Source organism: Aulonocara sp. 'chitande type north' Nkhata Bay, linkage group LG20, assembly GCF_057382095.1.
Source record: "Aulonocara sp. 'chitande type north' Nkhata Bay isolate Kocher_YH1m ecotype deep benthic linkage group LG20, A_spYH_male_GT1.1, whole genome shotgun sequence".
NCBI lineage: Eukaryota > Metazoa > Chordata > Actinopteri > Cichliformes > Cichlidae > Aulonocara > Aulonocara sp. 'chitande type north' Nkhata Bay.
The window spans coordinates 31,715,694-31,733,237 of NC_141363.1; the positions used below are offsets into that span (position 1 = coordinate 31,715,694).

General features: G+C 41.3%; 2 protein-coding genes across 5 annotated transcripts; one reads left to right on the plus strand and one right to left on the minus strand.

The window, feature by feature from the left end:
- Nucleotides 1-540: 540 nt before the first annotated feature.
- Nucleotides 541-5,001, plus strand: LOC147305972 (receptor-type tyrosine-protein phosphatase V-like). 3 transcript variants are annotated; one of them, XM_086276858.1, is made up of 11 exons: nucleotides 541-1,116; nucleotides 1,524-1,603; nucleotides 1,924-2,023; nucleotides 2,107-2,197; nucleotides 2,288-2,364; nucleotides 2,453-2,587; nucleotides 3,211-3,333; nucleotides 3,458-3,618; nucleotides 3,714-3,844; nucleotides 4,249-4,310; nucleotides 4,385-4,585. In XM_086276858.1, the coding sequence occupies exons 2-11, from the start codon at nucleotides 1,599-1,601 to the stop codon at nucleotides 4,442-4,444; spliced, it is 945 nt and encodes a 314-aa protein (XP_086132984.1). In that variant the 5' UTR covers nucleotides 541-1,116; nucleotides 1,524-1,598; the 3' UTR covers nucleotides 4,445-4,585. The 3 variants fall into 3 exon arrangements, with proteins under 3 accessions (XP_086132984.1, XP_086132982.1, XP_086132983.1); XM_086276856.1 differs by having other exon boundaries at nucleotides 551-1,116; nucleotides 3,709-3,844; nucleotides 4,385-5,001; XM_086276857.1 differs by lacking the exon at nucleotides 541-1,116 and adding an exon at nucleotides 1,132-1,438 and having other exon boundaries at nucleotides 3,709-3,844; nucleotides 4,385-5,001.
- On the minus strand, nucleotides 2,840-16,670 carry LOC147305973 (transcriptional regulator QRICH1-like). Of its 2 annotated transcripts, none has more exons than XM_086276853.1 (12): nucleotides 16,444-16,670; nucleotides 14,601-14,876; nucleotides 14,426-14,521; nucleotides 14,198-14,338; nucleotides 13,333-14,112; nucleotides 13,063-13,240; nucleotides 12,787-12,941; nucleotides 12,552-12,666; nucleotides 8,176-8,284; nucleotides 7,798-7,946; nucleotides 7,607-7,697; nucleotides 2,840-6,337 (listed from the first exon to the last, which is right to left on the minus strand). In XM_086276853.1, the coding sequence occupies exons 2-12, from the start codon at nucleotides 14,853-14,855 to the stop codon at nucleotides 6,151-6,153; spliced, it is 2,256 nt and encodes a 751-aa protein (XP_086132979.1). In that variant the 5' UTR covers nucleotides 14,856-14,876; nucleotides 16,444-16,670; the 3' UTR covers nucleotides 2,840-6,150. The 2 variants fall into 2 exon arrangements, with proteins under 2 accessions (XP_086132979.1, XP_086132980.1); XM_086276854.1 differs by having other exon boundaries at nucleotides 2,845-6,337; nucleotides 13,345-14,112; nucleotides 16,444-16,669.
- Between the last annotated feature and the right edge of the window lie 874 nt (nucleotides 16,671-17,544).

Below are 17,544 nucleotides of genomic sequence, written 5' to 3' on the forward strand. Positions count from 1 at the left end.
TTCGGGAATGTTGCTGCTCTACCTTTGTGTGGATATTCTGCAAAGATCACACTATGAAAAAAATAATCCTTGCAGTGCAGGTAGAGCTTTTGCTGGGTGTCATAACGCAGGAGGCAGTATACACCCTCAACAAGTCACGAGTCCATCTGAGCAAACTGCTGAACTCTTTATTTAGTGGTCACCATACACAAATAAAGGAAACCACTCTGCTCGAAAAGAAAAAAATATACATCATTATCCCAATTTAGCAAAAGACCATCTGGATGATCTGCAACCATTCTGGGAAAGTGTGGACAGAACGATGAGACAAAAGTTTTTGGGCATATGCACAGTACTGTGTTTAGAGTAAAACAGAGACATGTTCACAGATCAGCACCTAACCCTTCTCCCAGCAGTGAAGCATGACTGAGGGAATATCATAGTTTGAGGCTGTTTTGCTACCTCAGAGCCCTTTGCATTCAGAGAGTGAACAAAGTATTCAAAATCAGCATAGCAGTTCACGACCTTAAGCTTAGCACAGACTGGGTAATGGGACAAGCATTTGAACTACAGAACACAAGTAGAATGCTTGAAATAAGCCAGCCAAGATATCCCAGAAATAGTGATAAACTGAAATGTAAGTGTCAGGGAAAATCTGATTGAGATTATTGCTGACGTTCTAAAAATTAGCCAACTAAATTTTACACATCATATGTCAAGCTTGCACTGGAAACTCCCTATCTACCTACCTACCTACTTACCTCCCTCCCTCCCTACCTACCTCACTACCTACCTATCTATCTGCCTGTAGATTTGTACTAAGAAGATTACGTTTAGAGGTTTACTTGAAGTGAGAACATTTTGTCTCTCAGGTACAAGGAATTTTATGATGTATTCAAAGAATCGCTGTGGTATACTGACATCCTTCCTCTGAAATTTAGTGTTCCTCTCTCCACCCACTGTCCCCACCCATCCCACTTCTTCCTGCCTGAAGAGAAAGAGGGACAGAGACGGACAGAGGGAACATAATTAAAAGCAGACACCTTTAAGATGCCTTGGAGAACTGTAGTATTTTACTCTTTTTCTTCAGCGGACCGTGGCGGACTTAAAACATTTATCTGAGGCCCATTTACAAAGGTAAGCCTGAAAAAAAATACAAGACACTAAAGCTTCTGGGACTGTGTTTTGTGCTTCTGCTGTTGGGTGTTTGGGGTTGACAACTTGTTGGAGCAGGTTTTTCTTCTTGTCAGGTGAGTAATACTAATTGTTCAGTGTGAATGCTGGGCTGTGCTCGACACGCCAGCACGGCCTTTTGTCTTGTGGCAATAGGAAGAGACGCTTTTTGTACAAAACTAATAATTTCTGAAAAACCAAAACTGTTTCCTGGTGTCAGCTGTCTATCTTGCAAAGGTACAATTAGTTTTAGTGGATGAGGTGGGAGGAGAGGGGGAAACAAAAGGTAAACACAGTGTTGACCGCTTTCAGTTTTTAGTTTTTAACATTCTGTTCTTAATTTATCTTGTTTGTTTTTCTTTCTTTTACAGGATCAAAACTAGAGTCATCTTAGTGATATTGACGCTCAACTTTTTTTTTTAAAGTGCGGGATTTCCTGAAAAGACATGAGGTAAGGATATAAAGAGTGCTTATAGGATCATGAGAATATCAGCTGAGAGACTATACTTGATGATGTTGTACATTTTTCTAATCCAATACAAGACAAAAAAGAAAAACACTACATTCTACTCCTGTCTGTGACATTTTAAAGAATGTGTAAAGTAAAGTATGTTTACTGGGAGCATTTTCCTCACACGTTAATGTTTACAACAGCTGGTCAGCTGTTCTATCATGAATATAGGACAATGACAAAAAAAAGAGAAAGGTTAACTGTTAGTTACACAGTGATAAGTTATTTTTAGTTTTTCTTTAAAAAGTTGTCTTTTACAGGGTGCAAACTCTCCCAAGAGCGCAAATTTTGCAGGAGTTTAATTTGCAGTGCCAGGCATTGGCTGCTAATAGCTACAGAGGCTTTAAACGGGAGTTTGAGGTAACTCTTAAGTCTAAAGCTTGAAATGCAAACAGATTTATGATTGTGCTTTCATGCATGTTAATGTCTGTGGGTCCATGCAGGAGCTCAGTGAAGTTGGAAAAGATCTCCCCACCAGGGCTGGGGACTCTGAGGTCAACAGGGAAAAGAACAGATACCCATTAATTTTACCGTGTAAGTGCAATGCCTCTTATAATACAAAGAATAACAAGAATGCGTAGCAACATTTCAAACTTTTGTCTGTTTTTCCACATCTGGTTGTAGATGATCACTGTCGGGTCAGGCTCTCTGTTCAAAACTCCTATCCACACACCGACTACATCAATGCAAACTTTGTGCCTGTAAGATCTCATTTACTTCCTCAACTTCAATCACTTCTTCCTACCTACATCTGTCTGCACCTGTTGTTAAATGTGTGCCTGCATTCAGGGTGGAGGATCAGAAAGAGACTTCATTTGCACCCAGGGTCCTTTGCCCAACACCATAGCTGACTTCTGGAGGATGGTGTGGGAGCAAAACGTCAGGATTGTTGTCATGGTGACAGCTCTGAAACACAAAGACATAGTGAGAGACACTTACTCATTTTGTGTTTGTGTGTGTGTGTGTGTGTGTGTAGGTGTGTGTGTGTGTGTGTGTGTGTGTGTGTGTGTGTGTAGCTTATTTTATTGTTACATTAGAACTTCAAAAAAACAAACAAACCATTTATTTATTCATTTCTTGAATAAATAAATAAATGGTATATAAAGACTAAAAAGATAAATGAATATGTAGGCAATTTATTTATTTATGACATTCAGTGTTGTATGCCAAATTATTTAATTAAAACAAAGTGAAAATAAACCATGTACAACTTAAAAATTAAATCGATTGTTTATCTATATAATTTTTTAATATGCTCAGACTTTTACCTATGTTGCAAAGAAGAATGACCCAAACTTACATATAAATCTGTGCACTGTTTTAGCTAAAAGTACATTAAATATTCAGCAAATGGAAAAGTATGTGGACCACAGGATTAATGGCATTAGCGGCAGATAATATGACGTCCAGTCTATAATATAATTAGACTGATAGTTGGAGCTGATCAGTTAATGCAGGTAACCTGGTTATTCTAGAGGATTCACATTCACTTACATAGATAAAGAGGTCATTTGCTCTAAACTTATCAATTCATTCTTTGTGTGCAGGTTTTCTGTGACAAGTACTGGCCACTGGACCCAGGGACAGTTTATCATGGACTCATCCAAGTCACAACAGTGACTCGCAAACAAGGGCCAGATTATTTTATCACCACCATTAACCTCCGGCATGTAAGTGAAAGACGCATGCATTATGCTCTGTGCCCTCTTTAACCTGCCGCAGCGTACTCCTGTGTGCATTGACCATACCTGTAATCCATCAAAGAGATAAACGCTTATGGTGTTTGTGTTTCAGAGAGACTGTCCAACAGACAGGATAATCACACACTATTACTACCCCTCCTGGCCTGACAGGGGAGTCCCTAAGAGCCCATCTACTCTCTGCGTCTTCACTGAGCATGTGCGGCAGCATTTGGAAACCATTCCTCGTATGGGACCGGCTGTGGTGCACTGCAGGTGTGACCTCTAACAATGTCTTTGTCAGTATTGTTCTTGTCGTTTATAATGAATTATCAGTCAAATGGTGAATTGTTTTTGTGATTTCAGTGCAGGTATTGGCCGGACAGGAACATTTGTAACACTGCTCTGGCTGCAACAACTGTGTGCGAGGGGTATCCGGCCAGATATCAAGGCTGCTGTGCAGGACCTTCGTCTGCATCGAATGTGGATGGTCCAGACTCTGGTCAGTCCTTCTTTTCATATTTTATAAATTGATCAGATGTTCTGTCTTTTAGATCTTGATCTGAAAATGAAAGCTACGCCAGATTAAATTGATTAATGTCTGGTTAAAATATAAAGTACAAGTAAAATGGAAATACTTAAGTACAAGTACAGCCTAACTGCAGCTAAACGAAGTACTTTCTGTACGCCCCAAGTCTGCTCACCCGTACAAGGTCATCAAACATAAGAAATCTAATGTCATAGATTATTAATATTAAATTAATCTTGATATGTAATGAGGCATTGCAAGTATTAAAATACATACTTGTATTTATTACTAATCTGCACATTTTGCGCACTTTTGAGTCATGCCAAATATAAGGATGAGCATCCACATAATTTTCCCATTGTTCTGTGTCTATTCAGGAGCAGTACGTGTTTGTTCATCAGTGTCTGTTACACTGGCTCAGTGGAGGAACCTCAGCATGGTGAGCATGGTGGAAGTGTATCATTTATCTCTGTATTGTATTGCGACTTCTAAGTGGGAACTTGTTGTTTATAGGAGCTCACAGATCCAGAGAGCCAGTTTAAATGCCAACAACGACATCCAGGATCGGCCTAAGAGCTCCTCAGCACGGAGAGCGCGATCGGGGAGGAGCCACCGTCACCAACCCCGACAGAAACCTGCAGCTGACCCACCACAGAACACAATGCAGCAGATTTTAAACCCGGGCAACCTACTGAGGCGATTACTTCCTTCCTCTTCACTGCTCAATCCAGCCACACACTTCAACTGAACAGGCATGCTGGAAGATGTATATATGTAAAGAAAGACTACATAAAAAATTTTGCCATCATACATCAGCTCAGACAGAAGGACGTGTATACTGTATGCGGTCGGGCCCTGCAGGCAGAAAACTGGCCTGACAACATGCAGATAAAAGAAAGAGCAGCTTCTATCGTCATTAGAAGAGAATGAATTCAAGGAAGAAGAAATCAGGTCAAACCTGTTACCCTACCTATCGTGGCAAAAAAATATTGAGGCTGGTACCTGTATATACTGGCACATACTACAAGTTACTGACAAAATATTTAATGTTAGCACAGCATGTCTTTCTATCTCATTTTTAAAGTTTTTATTTTTATTGTGACTACTGATAAAGTGCCATTGTAAGATGACTTTTATTCAGCTCTTTGTTTTTCCTGAAAAATCATTGTGCATCATCTTATAATCACACAATGCAGGCTATCGGTACTTAAAGACGCATGTGCAGACTTCATACTGGACTGGCTAGAAAGGCAGACACATGGTATAGTGGCTGTACAAAAAGGTCATGTTTCAAAAAACACCCAGGCACTGCCATTCTCCTTAGATGAACCTATTACAGTACATGAAGGAGGCATGAGTTTTGTACATTATAGAACATTAACGGCTAACCCACTTTTTTAGAGTCTTTCACCTCTCCTGTAATAGACATGTATAATACAACAGATGCCTCGTCAGGTGAATTTTGGGAAGAAAAGAAGGTCCAGCAGCAGTCAGCATCCAAAACCGCACCTCCAGCGTGTAGCAAATGCGAGCAGAGCAGTGACGCATTGTTGCAATCAAAACAGGAGCAGATTAAAGTCCTCCTATTTGATGCTGCTGAGCGAGTCCGACAGGTGGTGCTGCGGTTTAAGCAAACAATGTAAGTCACCTCCCAATTCAGAGTGTGTGCATTAAAACTCAGTTCCAGACAGGCAAGAGTAAAACACAAAGAACTCCCACAACTTGAAAATGAGCTCTTAGCCTACGTTTGGCTACTTAATGCAGTTTTAATACCACTGAGGTATTCACTGTGACACTTAATAGTGACCAAGGCAAAAGAGGAAAACTAAAGCAACAAAAAAGAGATGTCTAAGAAAAGCAGCATAGCGCAGGCCAACCCCAGTGAAAATATATATATGAAATATATTACAGGTTAAAACAAAACAGGAAAGAAAATTATTATTAAGCTGTTCCAGACTGTTGGTAAAGAGAACCAACAGTTAAAAATAACACTTAAATTAGAGTTCAGGTCCAATAAAAAGATTAGATACTAAATCCTTTGGCCAAAACAAAAAAAAATGATTGCCTCAGTAAGACAAACAATCTATTGGTTGTACGTGTATTTACAGTCCGTATGTGTGAGATATGCTGACACATAATGAAAATAAACATATACAATACATGCCACCCTTAAAGACCACAGGAGGGTGTGAGAGTATACAAAACTACTCATAAAGAGCAATCAAAGGCTTGGTGAAGAAAGAAGAGCTGAGTTCGTTTTTCATTCTCCTTCAGTCCAACTAGTGCACGTTCTCGGACATGTTAATGGCTTCCTGGATTTCACGAACAACAAGGATGCGGGCGAGCATCTGCTCCAGCTGTTCTTTTGGGATTGGCTGAGTTGAGTACCAGATGGGGCTATTTGGAGCCACCACGGGCTCAGGTGTCAGGTAGAAGGTGTCATTACGACCTTTAGCACTCTGTGGACTGAAAGAGACAAAGAGGACATGGTGAGGACATTTTCAGGAAACGCTTCATATAACAAATCAAAGTTTAGTTTTATTCCCCCCCTTACAAAAAAAAAAAAAACTGCATACAATTCTTTTCTGTGTGGGAACAGAGGCAAAAGGTTTAGTGGTGAGGATTGCTTTCACAACAGATTTTTACCTTTTAACAGGACAGCAGGTAAGATTCAACTTGTCCAGAGTACCTTATATGCTCAAAACAGTACACAACAATGTCCACAATCTTAAATTTAGTAATATGTCAAATAAATTAAATAAGCTAAATTAACCAAGTGTAACACACTGTGTCACAATCAGAACAGTGGAGAGGCACAGGTGTACTCTCGCTTCTCTGGTAAACCTTAAGAGGAACCAGAACGTCAGTAGCTCATCTGGCTCATGATCTGATCACAATTCTCATGAATATGTGAAGTACAGAAAGAAAAATAAGTTTTGTTGTCATTGGTTGGCTGTACTGCATGGACTAATAACGATTAAAAGCCCAGAGTAGTTAAGGAGTCTAGCACAACAGTCATCCCCAGTCACCTCTGGCAAATGTACATAAAAAAAAAAAAAATCCCCTGGAGTTTATGCTCGGTGTGGGGTCAGTTTGAAATCCAGGCATTAATCTTGTGAATTACGGTACACATACTGATTACAGAGCACAGTTTGGGATCATACAACTGCAAATTTTGAAAGTCCATAAATACAAAAAAGACAATATCCATACAGCCCCTTGAATCCAAGAATTTTCACCATTTCCTGAAATAAAAAAGGTACCAAAATCACATATTAATGTGATATTAATAACATAACATTTGTTAACAATGGAGTGCCACTGCAATGTAATGCCAACGAAAGCCAAACATTTGTAGCTTTTATCACTGGTAATGCTCAAAAGTAGGAAACAAAAAATTAGTCACCTTTTGGAGAGAAGAGCAAGAGAAAAGTTATATAGCATATATATATTTTGTCAGTTGCCTAGCAACAGTGTTCTCACACCTTTAAGAACCTCAGCACAAACTGCTCTATATACTCCGCTTCCCATATGATTAACAGAAATGCAGTTTTATTTAAAGGAGGCAACCACTAACCACGGCCAGAGTGAAAAAGCATGAAAAGCACCACATTGTTTAAAATGTATTTACTTTTTACTGGTTGCATAGATTATCTCTTTGAGGTAACATTTTACACTTCTTAATATCTCATTCACCGATTCCCTTCAGTGTCCTTCATAGTGTTTTGCATTTACCATTTGAAGAGGTAGAAATCATAGAGTTTGATGGGGCACCGCAGTGGGTTCTCAGGGTCCTCAAGCTGCTCTGAGTACATATCATCTGTCACTGAAAAAAAAAAAGTGTTCATACAGTCTCCATTAGTTTGTCCTTAGAATCAAGGTTTCCTGTGAAATGCAGCACAAATGCAATCCCAGCATGCTCTTACCTTTCTGCCCTATGAACCTTTCTGTCGACTTTAGGTATCTAATGCTGGTGCTCTTATCTTTAGGATTGTTGGGACTCTTCCGGGTGTGCCTGAGCACCTTTGAAAAGGCGACTTTTAGATGCTGATCCACTGTTTTCAGGTGGAAATACCTGTAGAAACAGAAAAAAAAAAGGAATTGCAAGCAACCATGAAGCCAGTACAGGAGGGTGCAGAATCTCGTTTAGTATTTTGTAGCTCTGTGGGTTAAGAGTTATTTGTGCTGTAGATGAAGAGTATCTCTTATTTACAGGGGTTTATCATGCCCACTTAAGCATGAGACAACCACATAAAGTTACTCCAGTAAGCATAACACTTCAGAGCACCTAACTTGGTACTCACTTGGTATTGAAGAACATTAAAGTTGTTAGCAGTGTCGAGGGAGAATGAGCTCCTAGTTGTTTACATTCCCACAACATCTCCTCTGTCACATGACTGGGAATAACATAACCTGTCAGGAGAGGGCAAAGAACACATTAGAGCAGCGGTCTCCAACCTTTTTTGCGCCACGGACCGGTTTATGCCCGACAATATTTTCACGGACTGGCCTTTAAGGTGTCGCGGATAAATACAACAAAATAAAACTAGTACCGGTATCGAAAAAAAGAAGATTTATTCATAACACACGTGAAAAGACCCAGGAAAACAGAGTTAACGATAAAAACGATGACAAAATAACGCTGAAAACCGATAAAATCCTGAAAACCATACATTTCACACCTGAGCCTCAACTCTCGCGGCCCGTACCAAACGACTCACGGACCGGTACCGGTCCGAGGCCCGGGGGTTGGGGACCGCTGCATTAGAGGACCTGTGTGGTCTTTTTAAAAAAAAAAATTTTTAAAACAAAAAAGGTGCTTCATCGCCTTATAACCACCACGAACAAAACTTTATGGTAACTGCAATTAGAAAGTTTATAGATCTAAGAAACAAACCCCAGATCAACAGTTAGAAAGAAACCTAAACATAGTATTTATTAACGCTAACTGCTCCAAAGTTAGAGGTCTGGAACTTAAAAAATAAACTGAATTGCCACCTTACATTTACATGCTTTGCCAATCAGTGAAGTTACAAATTACACTGACATCTGATCAGAATTTAAATCTACCTTCAATTAAGAGTTCAAAAGGAACTGAATCGAGATCTTTCAGCAGACAAACATTTGATCAATAAAACTGATTCTGACAAAACACGAATTGAAGCCATGACACACAACAAAGCTTCAAATATGAATTTTCCAGAAAAGAAGCTATAAATACTTGAAATTGATGTAGCAAAAAAATTCTATACAATCCACATACCTATCATCTTACTATGTGACCTAAGGCAGCGGTCTCCAACCTTTTTTGCGCCACAGACCGGTTTATGTCCGACAATATTTTCACGGACCGGCCTTTAATGTGTCGCGGATAAATACAACAAAATAAAACTAGTACCGGTACCGAAAAAAAGAAGATTTAGTCATAACACACGTGAAAAGTTCCAGGAAAACTGAGTTAACAATCAAAACGATAACAAAATAACGCTGAAAACCGATAAAAACCCTGAAAACCATACATTTCACACCTGAGCCTCAACTCTCGCGGCCTTTTACCAAACGACTCCGAGGCCCGGGGGTTGGGGACCGCTGACTTGAGGTCACCATGTCACCTTTCTCTTATACATTTAAAAATTGTAATGTATAACACCATAATGCATAACAATATGATGGTCCAGTGAAGCTGACTTGGATTTAAAATAGCATCACTTCATTTTATTCTATACATCGTTTTCAATTGAATGACCAATTCACTACTCTGGTGGGCAAGCATGGCTCCATTGTAACGGCCAATAGTGGACAGTTGGCAGTACTGCGGGGCAAGAGGTTTATTGACTCTCTTGAATCTCAAGCCAAGACTACTTATGTAAATTTTATGGAATAAATATTCTGTTCTGGCAGCTTTATTCAAGTCCATAAAAGTGGCGACATCTCTCACACAGATGCAGTTTGTTGACATCTACGTGTAAAGAATCTATCACCGGGATAAAAGCTTTCAAGGTGTGTACATCTACATGTATTTTGATCTGGATGGGTAAATAATTCTGTCATGTGAGAGGTGAAGAACAAGAAATTTTTCAGAATTAACGCAAAGGTAAGCGCTACATAGCTAGCTCAACCCCCCCCCCCCCAAAAAAAAAACTACAACACATAAATCTTACATTTTGTTGAGTTGAGAAAAGTTACACTAGGATTAATTTGTCACATTAATGTCGTGTCATAACAGTAAAGCTGACTGAGTGTTTTTCCAACGTCAGGTAGATCATTGCTACAGTTTACATGAGCCACCACTGACAGTCTGGGTTGCTGTGGAGAAGCAGGGATTGGTGCAATTTGACCTGTCGGTGCCATACTCTACACCATTCTGGCAGCTATAAACAAATGTTGCTTAATGCATCCGATAGCCCAAAGTCCCACAGAAGAGGTCAAGGGACCGCACAGGACCATTTTGCCTGCCAGGTGGACAAGTACCTGCTCTGACATCACATGAAAACTATGGATTAGAATGTTGTAACAATAAACAGAACAGAGATCAGACTTTTAAAATAACAAGCATCTGTATGTAGAACATCTTGTTAGGTATATTTAGGGCTGCTCGATTATGGCAAAAATGATAATCACGATTATTTTCACTGAAATTGAGATCACGATTATTTGACGATATTTATTTAACCCTTTAAGACCTACTATAGAACCAAGTCCACCAGAGCTTATATTATTTTTTTACATGCTGTAGTGCCATTTGTGGGAGCATTTCAAGTTGCTATACATCAATACAACTGTTATAGCCCATATTTTAATAATATGTATGCATTAAGTCCATAGTAATTACATAAATTGCAAAAAAGTGCAATAAACTACAAAAAAATTTGAAAATCGCTTTTGTTTTGTTTACATATATTTCTACTTGGAGAAATTTAAGAGGCTTATCCCTCAAAACTTTAAATACAATAAAGTTGCAAAAAATAGTTTCCCACCACAGGAAATTTATTTTGAGTGTCTTCATAGTTTTATTTTGGAGATACAGCAATTTTTATATACTGCAGGAAAAACAAAAAACAATCCTATGATGCAGATTTGCAAAGAAAACAGCATGTGCATCATTTCACTGTGGGAAGTGTTACGAACAGCTGATAGGAACGGCAAAGCGTGTTTCTGGAATATTATGTTTTTGTTCCTGCAAGCGCTTTTTATGCAATTTTTGCAAAGCTATATGTGGAACGAAACCGTGACCGAGGACAAGCTGATGGCATAAGATGTAAGTACAACTCCTCCGGTTTCATATGCAAAACAAATTATTGTGCTAGCTTACGCTGTTCAGGTTCTACAGGGATTTAAAAATAGTTACACAAAACGGAGCGTGCTGCTCTGACCGGCTTTAAAGGGTTAACAATGACTTTAAAAAAATTATATAAAAAAGTGTGCAACACCACTGAAGTTTTTTTTTTTAAACTCTCTTTTCAACCAACGGCAGTCACTCTCCAAATAACTTCTGCTTAGCTTTCCGAGCTTCCCTCGGGTCCTCTTAATCAGCGGTCTCCAACCTTTTTTGCGCCACGGACCGGTTTATGCCCGACAATATTTTCACGGACCGGCCTTTAAGGTGTCGCGGATAAATGAGGGAGGGGCTAATAATCGGCTCTGTCATTTTTAATGATCGTTGAAAGCCCAGATCGTAATCGTGATTAAAATTCGATTAATTGAGCAGCCCTAGGTATATTACATTCTGCTCTTAACATGACCACAGCAGCAGTTAAATTAATATGCAGTTCAGGTCAGAGCCTGTATGATATATCTGTTGATTTTTGCTAGGTTTTAATATATCACTATCAGCATTTATAACAACCAATAAATAAAAATGAAAAATGTAAAGAAGAGATATGAAGAAAATGCTGTGTGTTTATTATGTTGCATAGCTTATCCACCAGAGGGCACTCTGCCATTTGCCCTGTTAGAAAAATATACTTGGAACACTGCAAACAACAACCAGCTGATCTTAATGTATTGATCAGAGCCTAAACGACTAGTCCCGTGACGAAGTTAAGCTTATTTTTAAACTGCACTGTGATCTTATCTTAGTAAAGACTCATAAGTAACTGCACATAACAAATATTTGGGAAATATGTTTATGATTTGTGAAAAAAAAAAATTGGCTGACAGATTATTAAATCACCAAATAGGGGTATCGGTCTTAAAAGATCCTGTATTAGTCAAGCTCTAGTTCAGGGTTTCTGCCAGTGTGCTGCAAGCCTGGCAGGTCCCTGAGCCTAAGTAAATACAGACACACTAGAACCGTTTGCACTACACTGAGCTTTTCTAGACATTACCAAACAGAAAAAATGCAAATGTCAGATGAGACATTAAGCTGTCTTTACACCACCACCTCATTAGTGCAAAATCTGTGTAACGTCCAATTGCACCCATGTGAGAAAAGCACAAGTAATTGTCTGGAAAATTTACACCAAGCCAAGGAGGCACTGTGCACTGACTCATGCACGCTCTTTCACCTAATCCAAACAAAGGATTCCAATAGTGAGAATGTATCTGAAGCAGATTATCTTCTGCTGTGCTACCCGTGAGATATAGCAACTTTGTATATTATCCCAGGCTGATTCTCTGACACCATCCTGAGTTCATGTGTGAAAACAGCTGAGCTTTGGTAAACACGTGCTGCTCTCACCTAGTGGATGGACAGATGGCCTCCAAGGCTCCAGGATCTGGTGTAGACTCTGAGCAAAGCGGGTGTAGTACTGATCTGAGAAAATGTCATCCACACGACCATTATCAAACATGTACTGTAAGAAGAAAAAAGAAAAAAGGAGGAGTCAATTGTATTAACACACCAGATAAAGATCAACAAATATTTAACGGGTGAAGATATGAAGATAAGGGGCAAGCCTGCACAGTGAACTTACTTTTTGTATGCACAGAAAAACATAGTAAAGAACATCAGCCTCATAAGTCTCCCCTTCCAGTCCCCGGGCCTCTGTTGTCATCAAAGAGAGACCCATACAGAGCTCAGCAACTGCACATGACACCAAATCCTCCTGAAAACGCAGGGCCTGTCGTCCTAAAATACACAAAACAAAAAAAGTGACTGGGAATAAAAAAAAAGAAAGAAAAGGAAATGGCAACACATGCCTTATCTAAACATTTTAACTCATGTATAATCATTGGGTATGCACACTTACTGCCAATTGGCGCAAGTTTATTTTTGTCTGATTTGTCCAATTCTGCATTTTTACGCTGAGCCCAAAGCCGCCACACCTCCAGCCCCTCCTCTGGCTTCAAAGTAGCAGGCAGCAGCAGTTCCTGCACCTGCACCTGCTGCTGGCCTTGACCATCTACCTCTGCTACGACTGTCTGACCCTGCATAGGCATAAGCACATAAACAATGTTATCTCAATCACTGAGGACTACCATATCTACATTTCAAAGTGAAAATAAACATAGCTGAATACCTGTGTTATTACCTGTAGCTGCTGTGCGTCCTGTCCTGTCAACCCCTGTGTATGCAGCACCTGCTGCTGTGGGTCCCAAATAAGGGACTGTGTAGCATTTGAGTAGCCCTGTACTGCCACGGGGATGTGGATGTTTCCATTCATCAACTGAGCAGGGAACAGTGTGTTTGCGGCCAGCGTGTGCACCACTTCTTCCTGGCTTCCCATGGCTCCAGAGCTTGTTATGCTGGAAACAGCCTGTGCTGTCTGGCTTTGGCTGGCAGGGATTTTCAGCTTGTCATTTTCAATAGTAACTTGTGTTGGCATTGTTGTAGTGTTTGTTCCCGCAACTTGCACTGTTCCATAAGCCTCCTGTGGGATGGCAATATGCGTTACCTGCTCACGGCCTCCAGATGCAGTGGGTGCAGAATACACAGGGATGGTCCAGGTCTCCCCTGTGGGACTGGTAATAGTACCTGTGGCACTGTAAAGGTGGGAGCTGTCCACAGTTAGGAGGTCTGGCCGCAGAGATACATAACTTTGCTGCTGACCTTGTGCCTGAGGGATAGCCAGGACTGTGGCTACCTGCTGGGCAGGTAGGGCATAGGAAACAGTGATGGGCATGTCCACTTTACGCTTCTTAGCTGGCTGGAGGACACCTGCCCCCTGAGATGTGGCAACTGTAGTTCCCATTACTCTCCTCTCTGCACTGTCTTGATGCTGGGTGGGAGAGAGGGCCCCCACTGTCTGAATTTGGATCTGCTGTCCCCCTGCAACAGCTGCCACCAACTGCGCTTGCAGCTAATACCAGTGTAAAGATGAAAAATATTAAATTCAAAGTGACTGACTAAATATTTGCAATCCTGAGAATTTGTTTTGTACTTACTTGTTGGTGCTGCTCTTCTGTAAGCTCCCCAGACTGAATCAGCTGTGCAGTAGTCACACCTTGTAGCTGTTGATGGGAGCCAGAGGGCACTTGAAGAACCTGGCCCAGCATCTGACCTTGCTGCTGACCCTGGATCTGCACCTGAAAATAAAAGCCAGCAGTTCGGGAAATTAATTATTAACAAGTTTAATGATATACACAGCACAAAGACCTAATAGAAGTACAGACCTGTACTATCTGCTGCTCTGTATTCTGTTGCACAGGCTGCTGCTGAGACGTGTTCTCCTGTATCTGTTGCTGCTGTGGCTGGACCTGCACCTGCACCTGCATCAGAAAGCAGTCCAATCTTCATTTTTTAATCTTTTTAAAGACTGGGTTTTAATCATTTAGAGTAGTTATTTACCGGACATGCCAGCTCAAGCAATGACCCTGCCACCTCTGTGCTGTCTGTGTAGATGCAGTTAGTCTCTTGCTGGTACACCATAGTAGTGGTAGTGGTTGTAGTGTCTCCGCTTTGTTGGCTGAACTCTTGCAGGGCGTCTGGACCTTTGCTGGCCAGGGACTCCAGGAACTCCTTCATGCGATGCTGAGGAATGCTACGAGCTTTCTGCCTAACTAGCTCCTCATAGGAGCCTGTACCGTCCAGTGAGTTATTCATCGCTGCTGACAGTTTTCTCTCCTGTGAAGGAAAGTTAATTTAATTTAGCACAGTTTTAAATCAAAGCCCATTAACAGTAACATGAACAGAAATTTCAGTAACGCTTGACAACACAGATGTACTAAAGATCATCCTTTTTTTCAGCCGCTCCCTCTTGGGGTGGCCAAAGCAGAGTATCTTCCTCCATCTAACCATAGTCCTTGCATCCCCCTCCACCACACCAATGCCCTGCATGTTCTCCCTCACTTTAGCCATGAATCTTGTCTATGGTCCTCCCCTTTTCCTCCCATCTGGCAGCTCCATACTGAATATCCTTTATCCTGTCTACCAACTATTCCTCTGCACATGTCCAAACCACCTCTCCAACTTTGCCTCTTGAATCACTCATTTCTGATCCCGTCCTTCAGTGCCAGTGTCTCCAAACCATCCATCATAGCAGATGTCACAGCCATCTTGTAATTCTTGTCTTTTACTCTTCCTTCTATCATAAATCCTGTGCTCTCTTCTTCATTTCAATGGTGCATTGTCCCTTGCTTTGGATGGTACACCACAGGTATATAAACCTATCCACCTTTACTGCATCTCCTCCTTGCAGCTTCATCTTTTCATCTGTCTCCCCCTCATTCACACATATGTAGTCCATCTTCCTTGAACTGCCTTTCATTCCTCTTCTCTCCAGATCATACCTCCACCGGTTTCCTGCTCTCACTACAAATGTCGTCTGCCATCACAGTGCACGGAGACTCTTGCCTGACCTCATCTGTCAGCCTGTCCATCACCAGTGCAAACCGTCTCTATTACGTCGTGATCAACTCCTTCAAGGTAAACACCCTATAGTGCTCTTTCGTGGGATGAAGTCATAGAGCTGCTCGCCGATGGTCCCTCTCTTTAACAGAGCTTCAACAACTCTTTCCCGTATCTTCAAAGTACGGCCTATCATGTTTATCCCTTTTATATTTTACAGCTTTGCACATCACCCTTATTCTTAAAATCGGTACAATACACTTCTCCATTCATTTCTCAAATGCATTAAATACAGAAGATGATAATCGCTGCGCTGGCATCGGTTTCACTAGTGTTTACAAACTGACCTACAGCTCACTGTCCAGCTGCAGCGCACAGCGATAGTAATAGGAAAGGGTTAATTCTGACTGACTGAAAACGAGCTGGGACAAAAGCGCGGTCACTTTCCAAATCTGATGCAGTATTCAAGCCACCGATGGAAAGCGCTGCATAAGGAAAAGATGCAAGTTTTAAACAGTAACTGTGTTATGATTAAACGTATGGGTCGATATTTTGAAAGCAGCCAATCTAACAGCTGATTACACAAGGCGCTAGGTTAGCCAGGTGCACTGCTAACTAGCCGCGTGTTGTTTGCAAATCAGATGCAGTCACAGCTGTGTTTGGAAACGCGTATAAACGCCACCGTGCACACAAACAGGCACACGTCGGCATCCACGCAGGCGACATCTAAACAGGAAGCAGCGGCAGCTCGGCTAGCTCTCTTGTATCGGTAACGTTACACCGACTACATTTTTTCTGTTTTCTCTAAAGCCAGCAGGCTAACGTTAGCGGGCGCGTTAGCTACCTCTCTTCCTCAACCGGGCCGAGGTCTGAGCCGCTTCTCTGCCCTCGAAACGCCACTCCTCTTACAACAAGCAGGAAATCGAAGTGATTTCGGTGTTTTCTGTGGCTGGGTTATTCTTTATTTCCCCTCGATTTTCGTTAGATGGTTAGCTGCAGTTTTTCTTTCTGTAGACCACTCATATTTCGTTGGGCGCCATCTTACAACAGTACCCTCAGACCAATAAGCAAACGAGTTGCAACTCGGTCGTGCTATCGCGGGATCTCCTCTTCAAGATATCGCGGTAACTGACACTTCTAGGGTTGTCTGTTAAAGGCGACACACACAGTGGAGGTAGCTGGCAAGATCAAGTAGATGTCAGTCCACCTTAAAACACAGTTATACCAGACAGACGCTCCTAGTGGTTCACTGGCTTCTCAATCTTTTAAGGTGGTCCCACGGAGATGTGCTGAATACCTGGGTGGTATTCAGAGGGCTCTGGGCAACTGAGGGTTAATTCCCACGCACTGCTCTTCAGCATGGTCTGCTGCTCCCACACGGACATTTGTTATGGACCACATCTTCTTAATTGTATGCTTCAGTTTTCTCTTACTAGAAAAGTGGAGGAGAATGAAGGTTGGAGTCTGTACCAATACATAACATCCTTTTACTTTTTATACTACTTTGCTTGGTTAGTGTGTCTTATAGTGAGACAGTGGTCAAAGGCTAGATGGGTTCAAGGTGGTGATGGGATTACATCAGGAATTGGCTCTCTTTATTTGCAGTGATGATGGACAGGTTGACAAATTAGGTCAGGAGTCTCCGTGGACTATGTTTTCAGATGGAAGAAGAATATCCAGGAAGGCGAGAGCTGCAGGTGGCAGGATTGAAGATGCTAAGATCGGGAGTGACCAGGATGGACAAGATTAGAAATGAGCACATAAGAGGGACAACTCGGGTTAAGCAGTTTGGTGATAAAGAGGCAAGGCTGAGATGGTTTGGACATGTGAAGAGGAAGGACAGTGGCTATACTGGACAATGGATGCTGAATATGTTTCCCGGCAAGAGGAAAACCTCAGAAGAGGTTCATGGATGTAGTTGTGGTGAACATGCAGAGGGCTGATG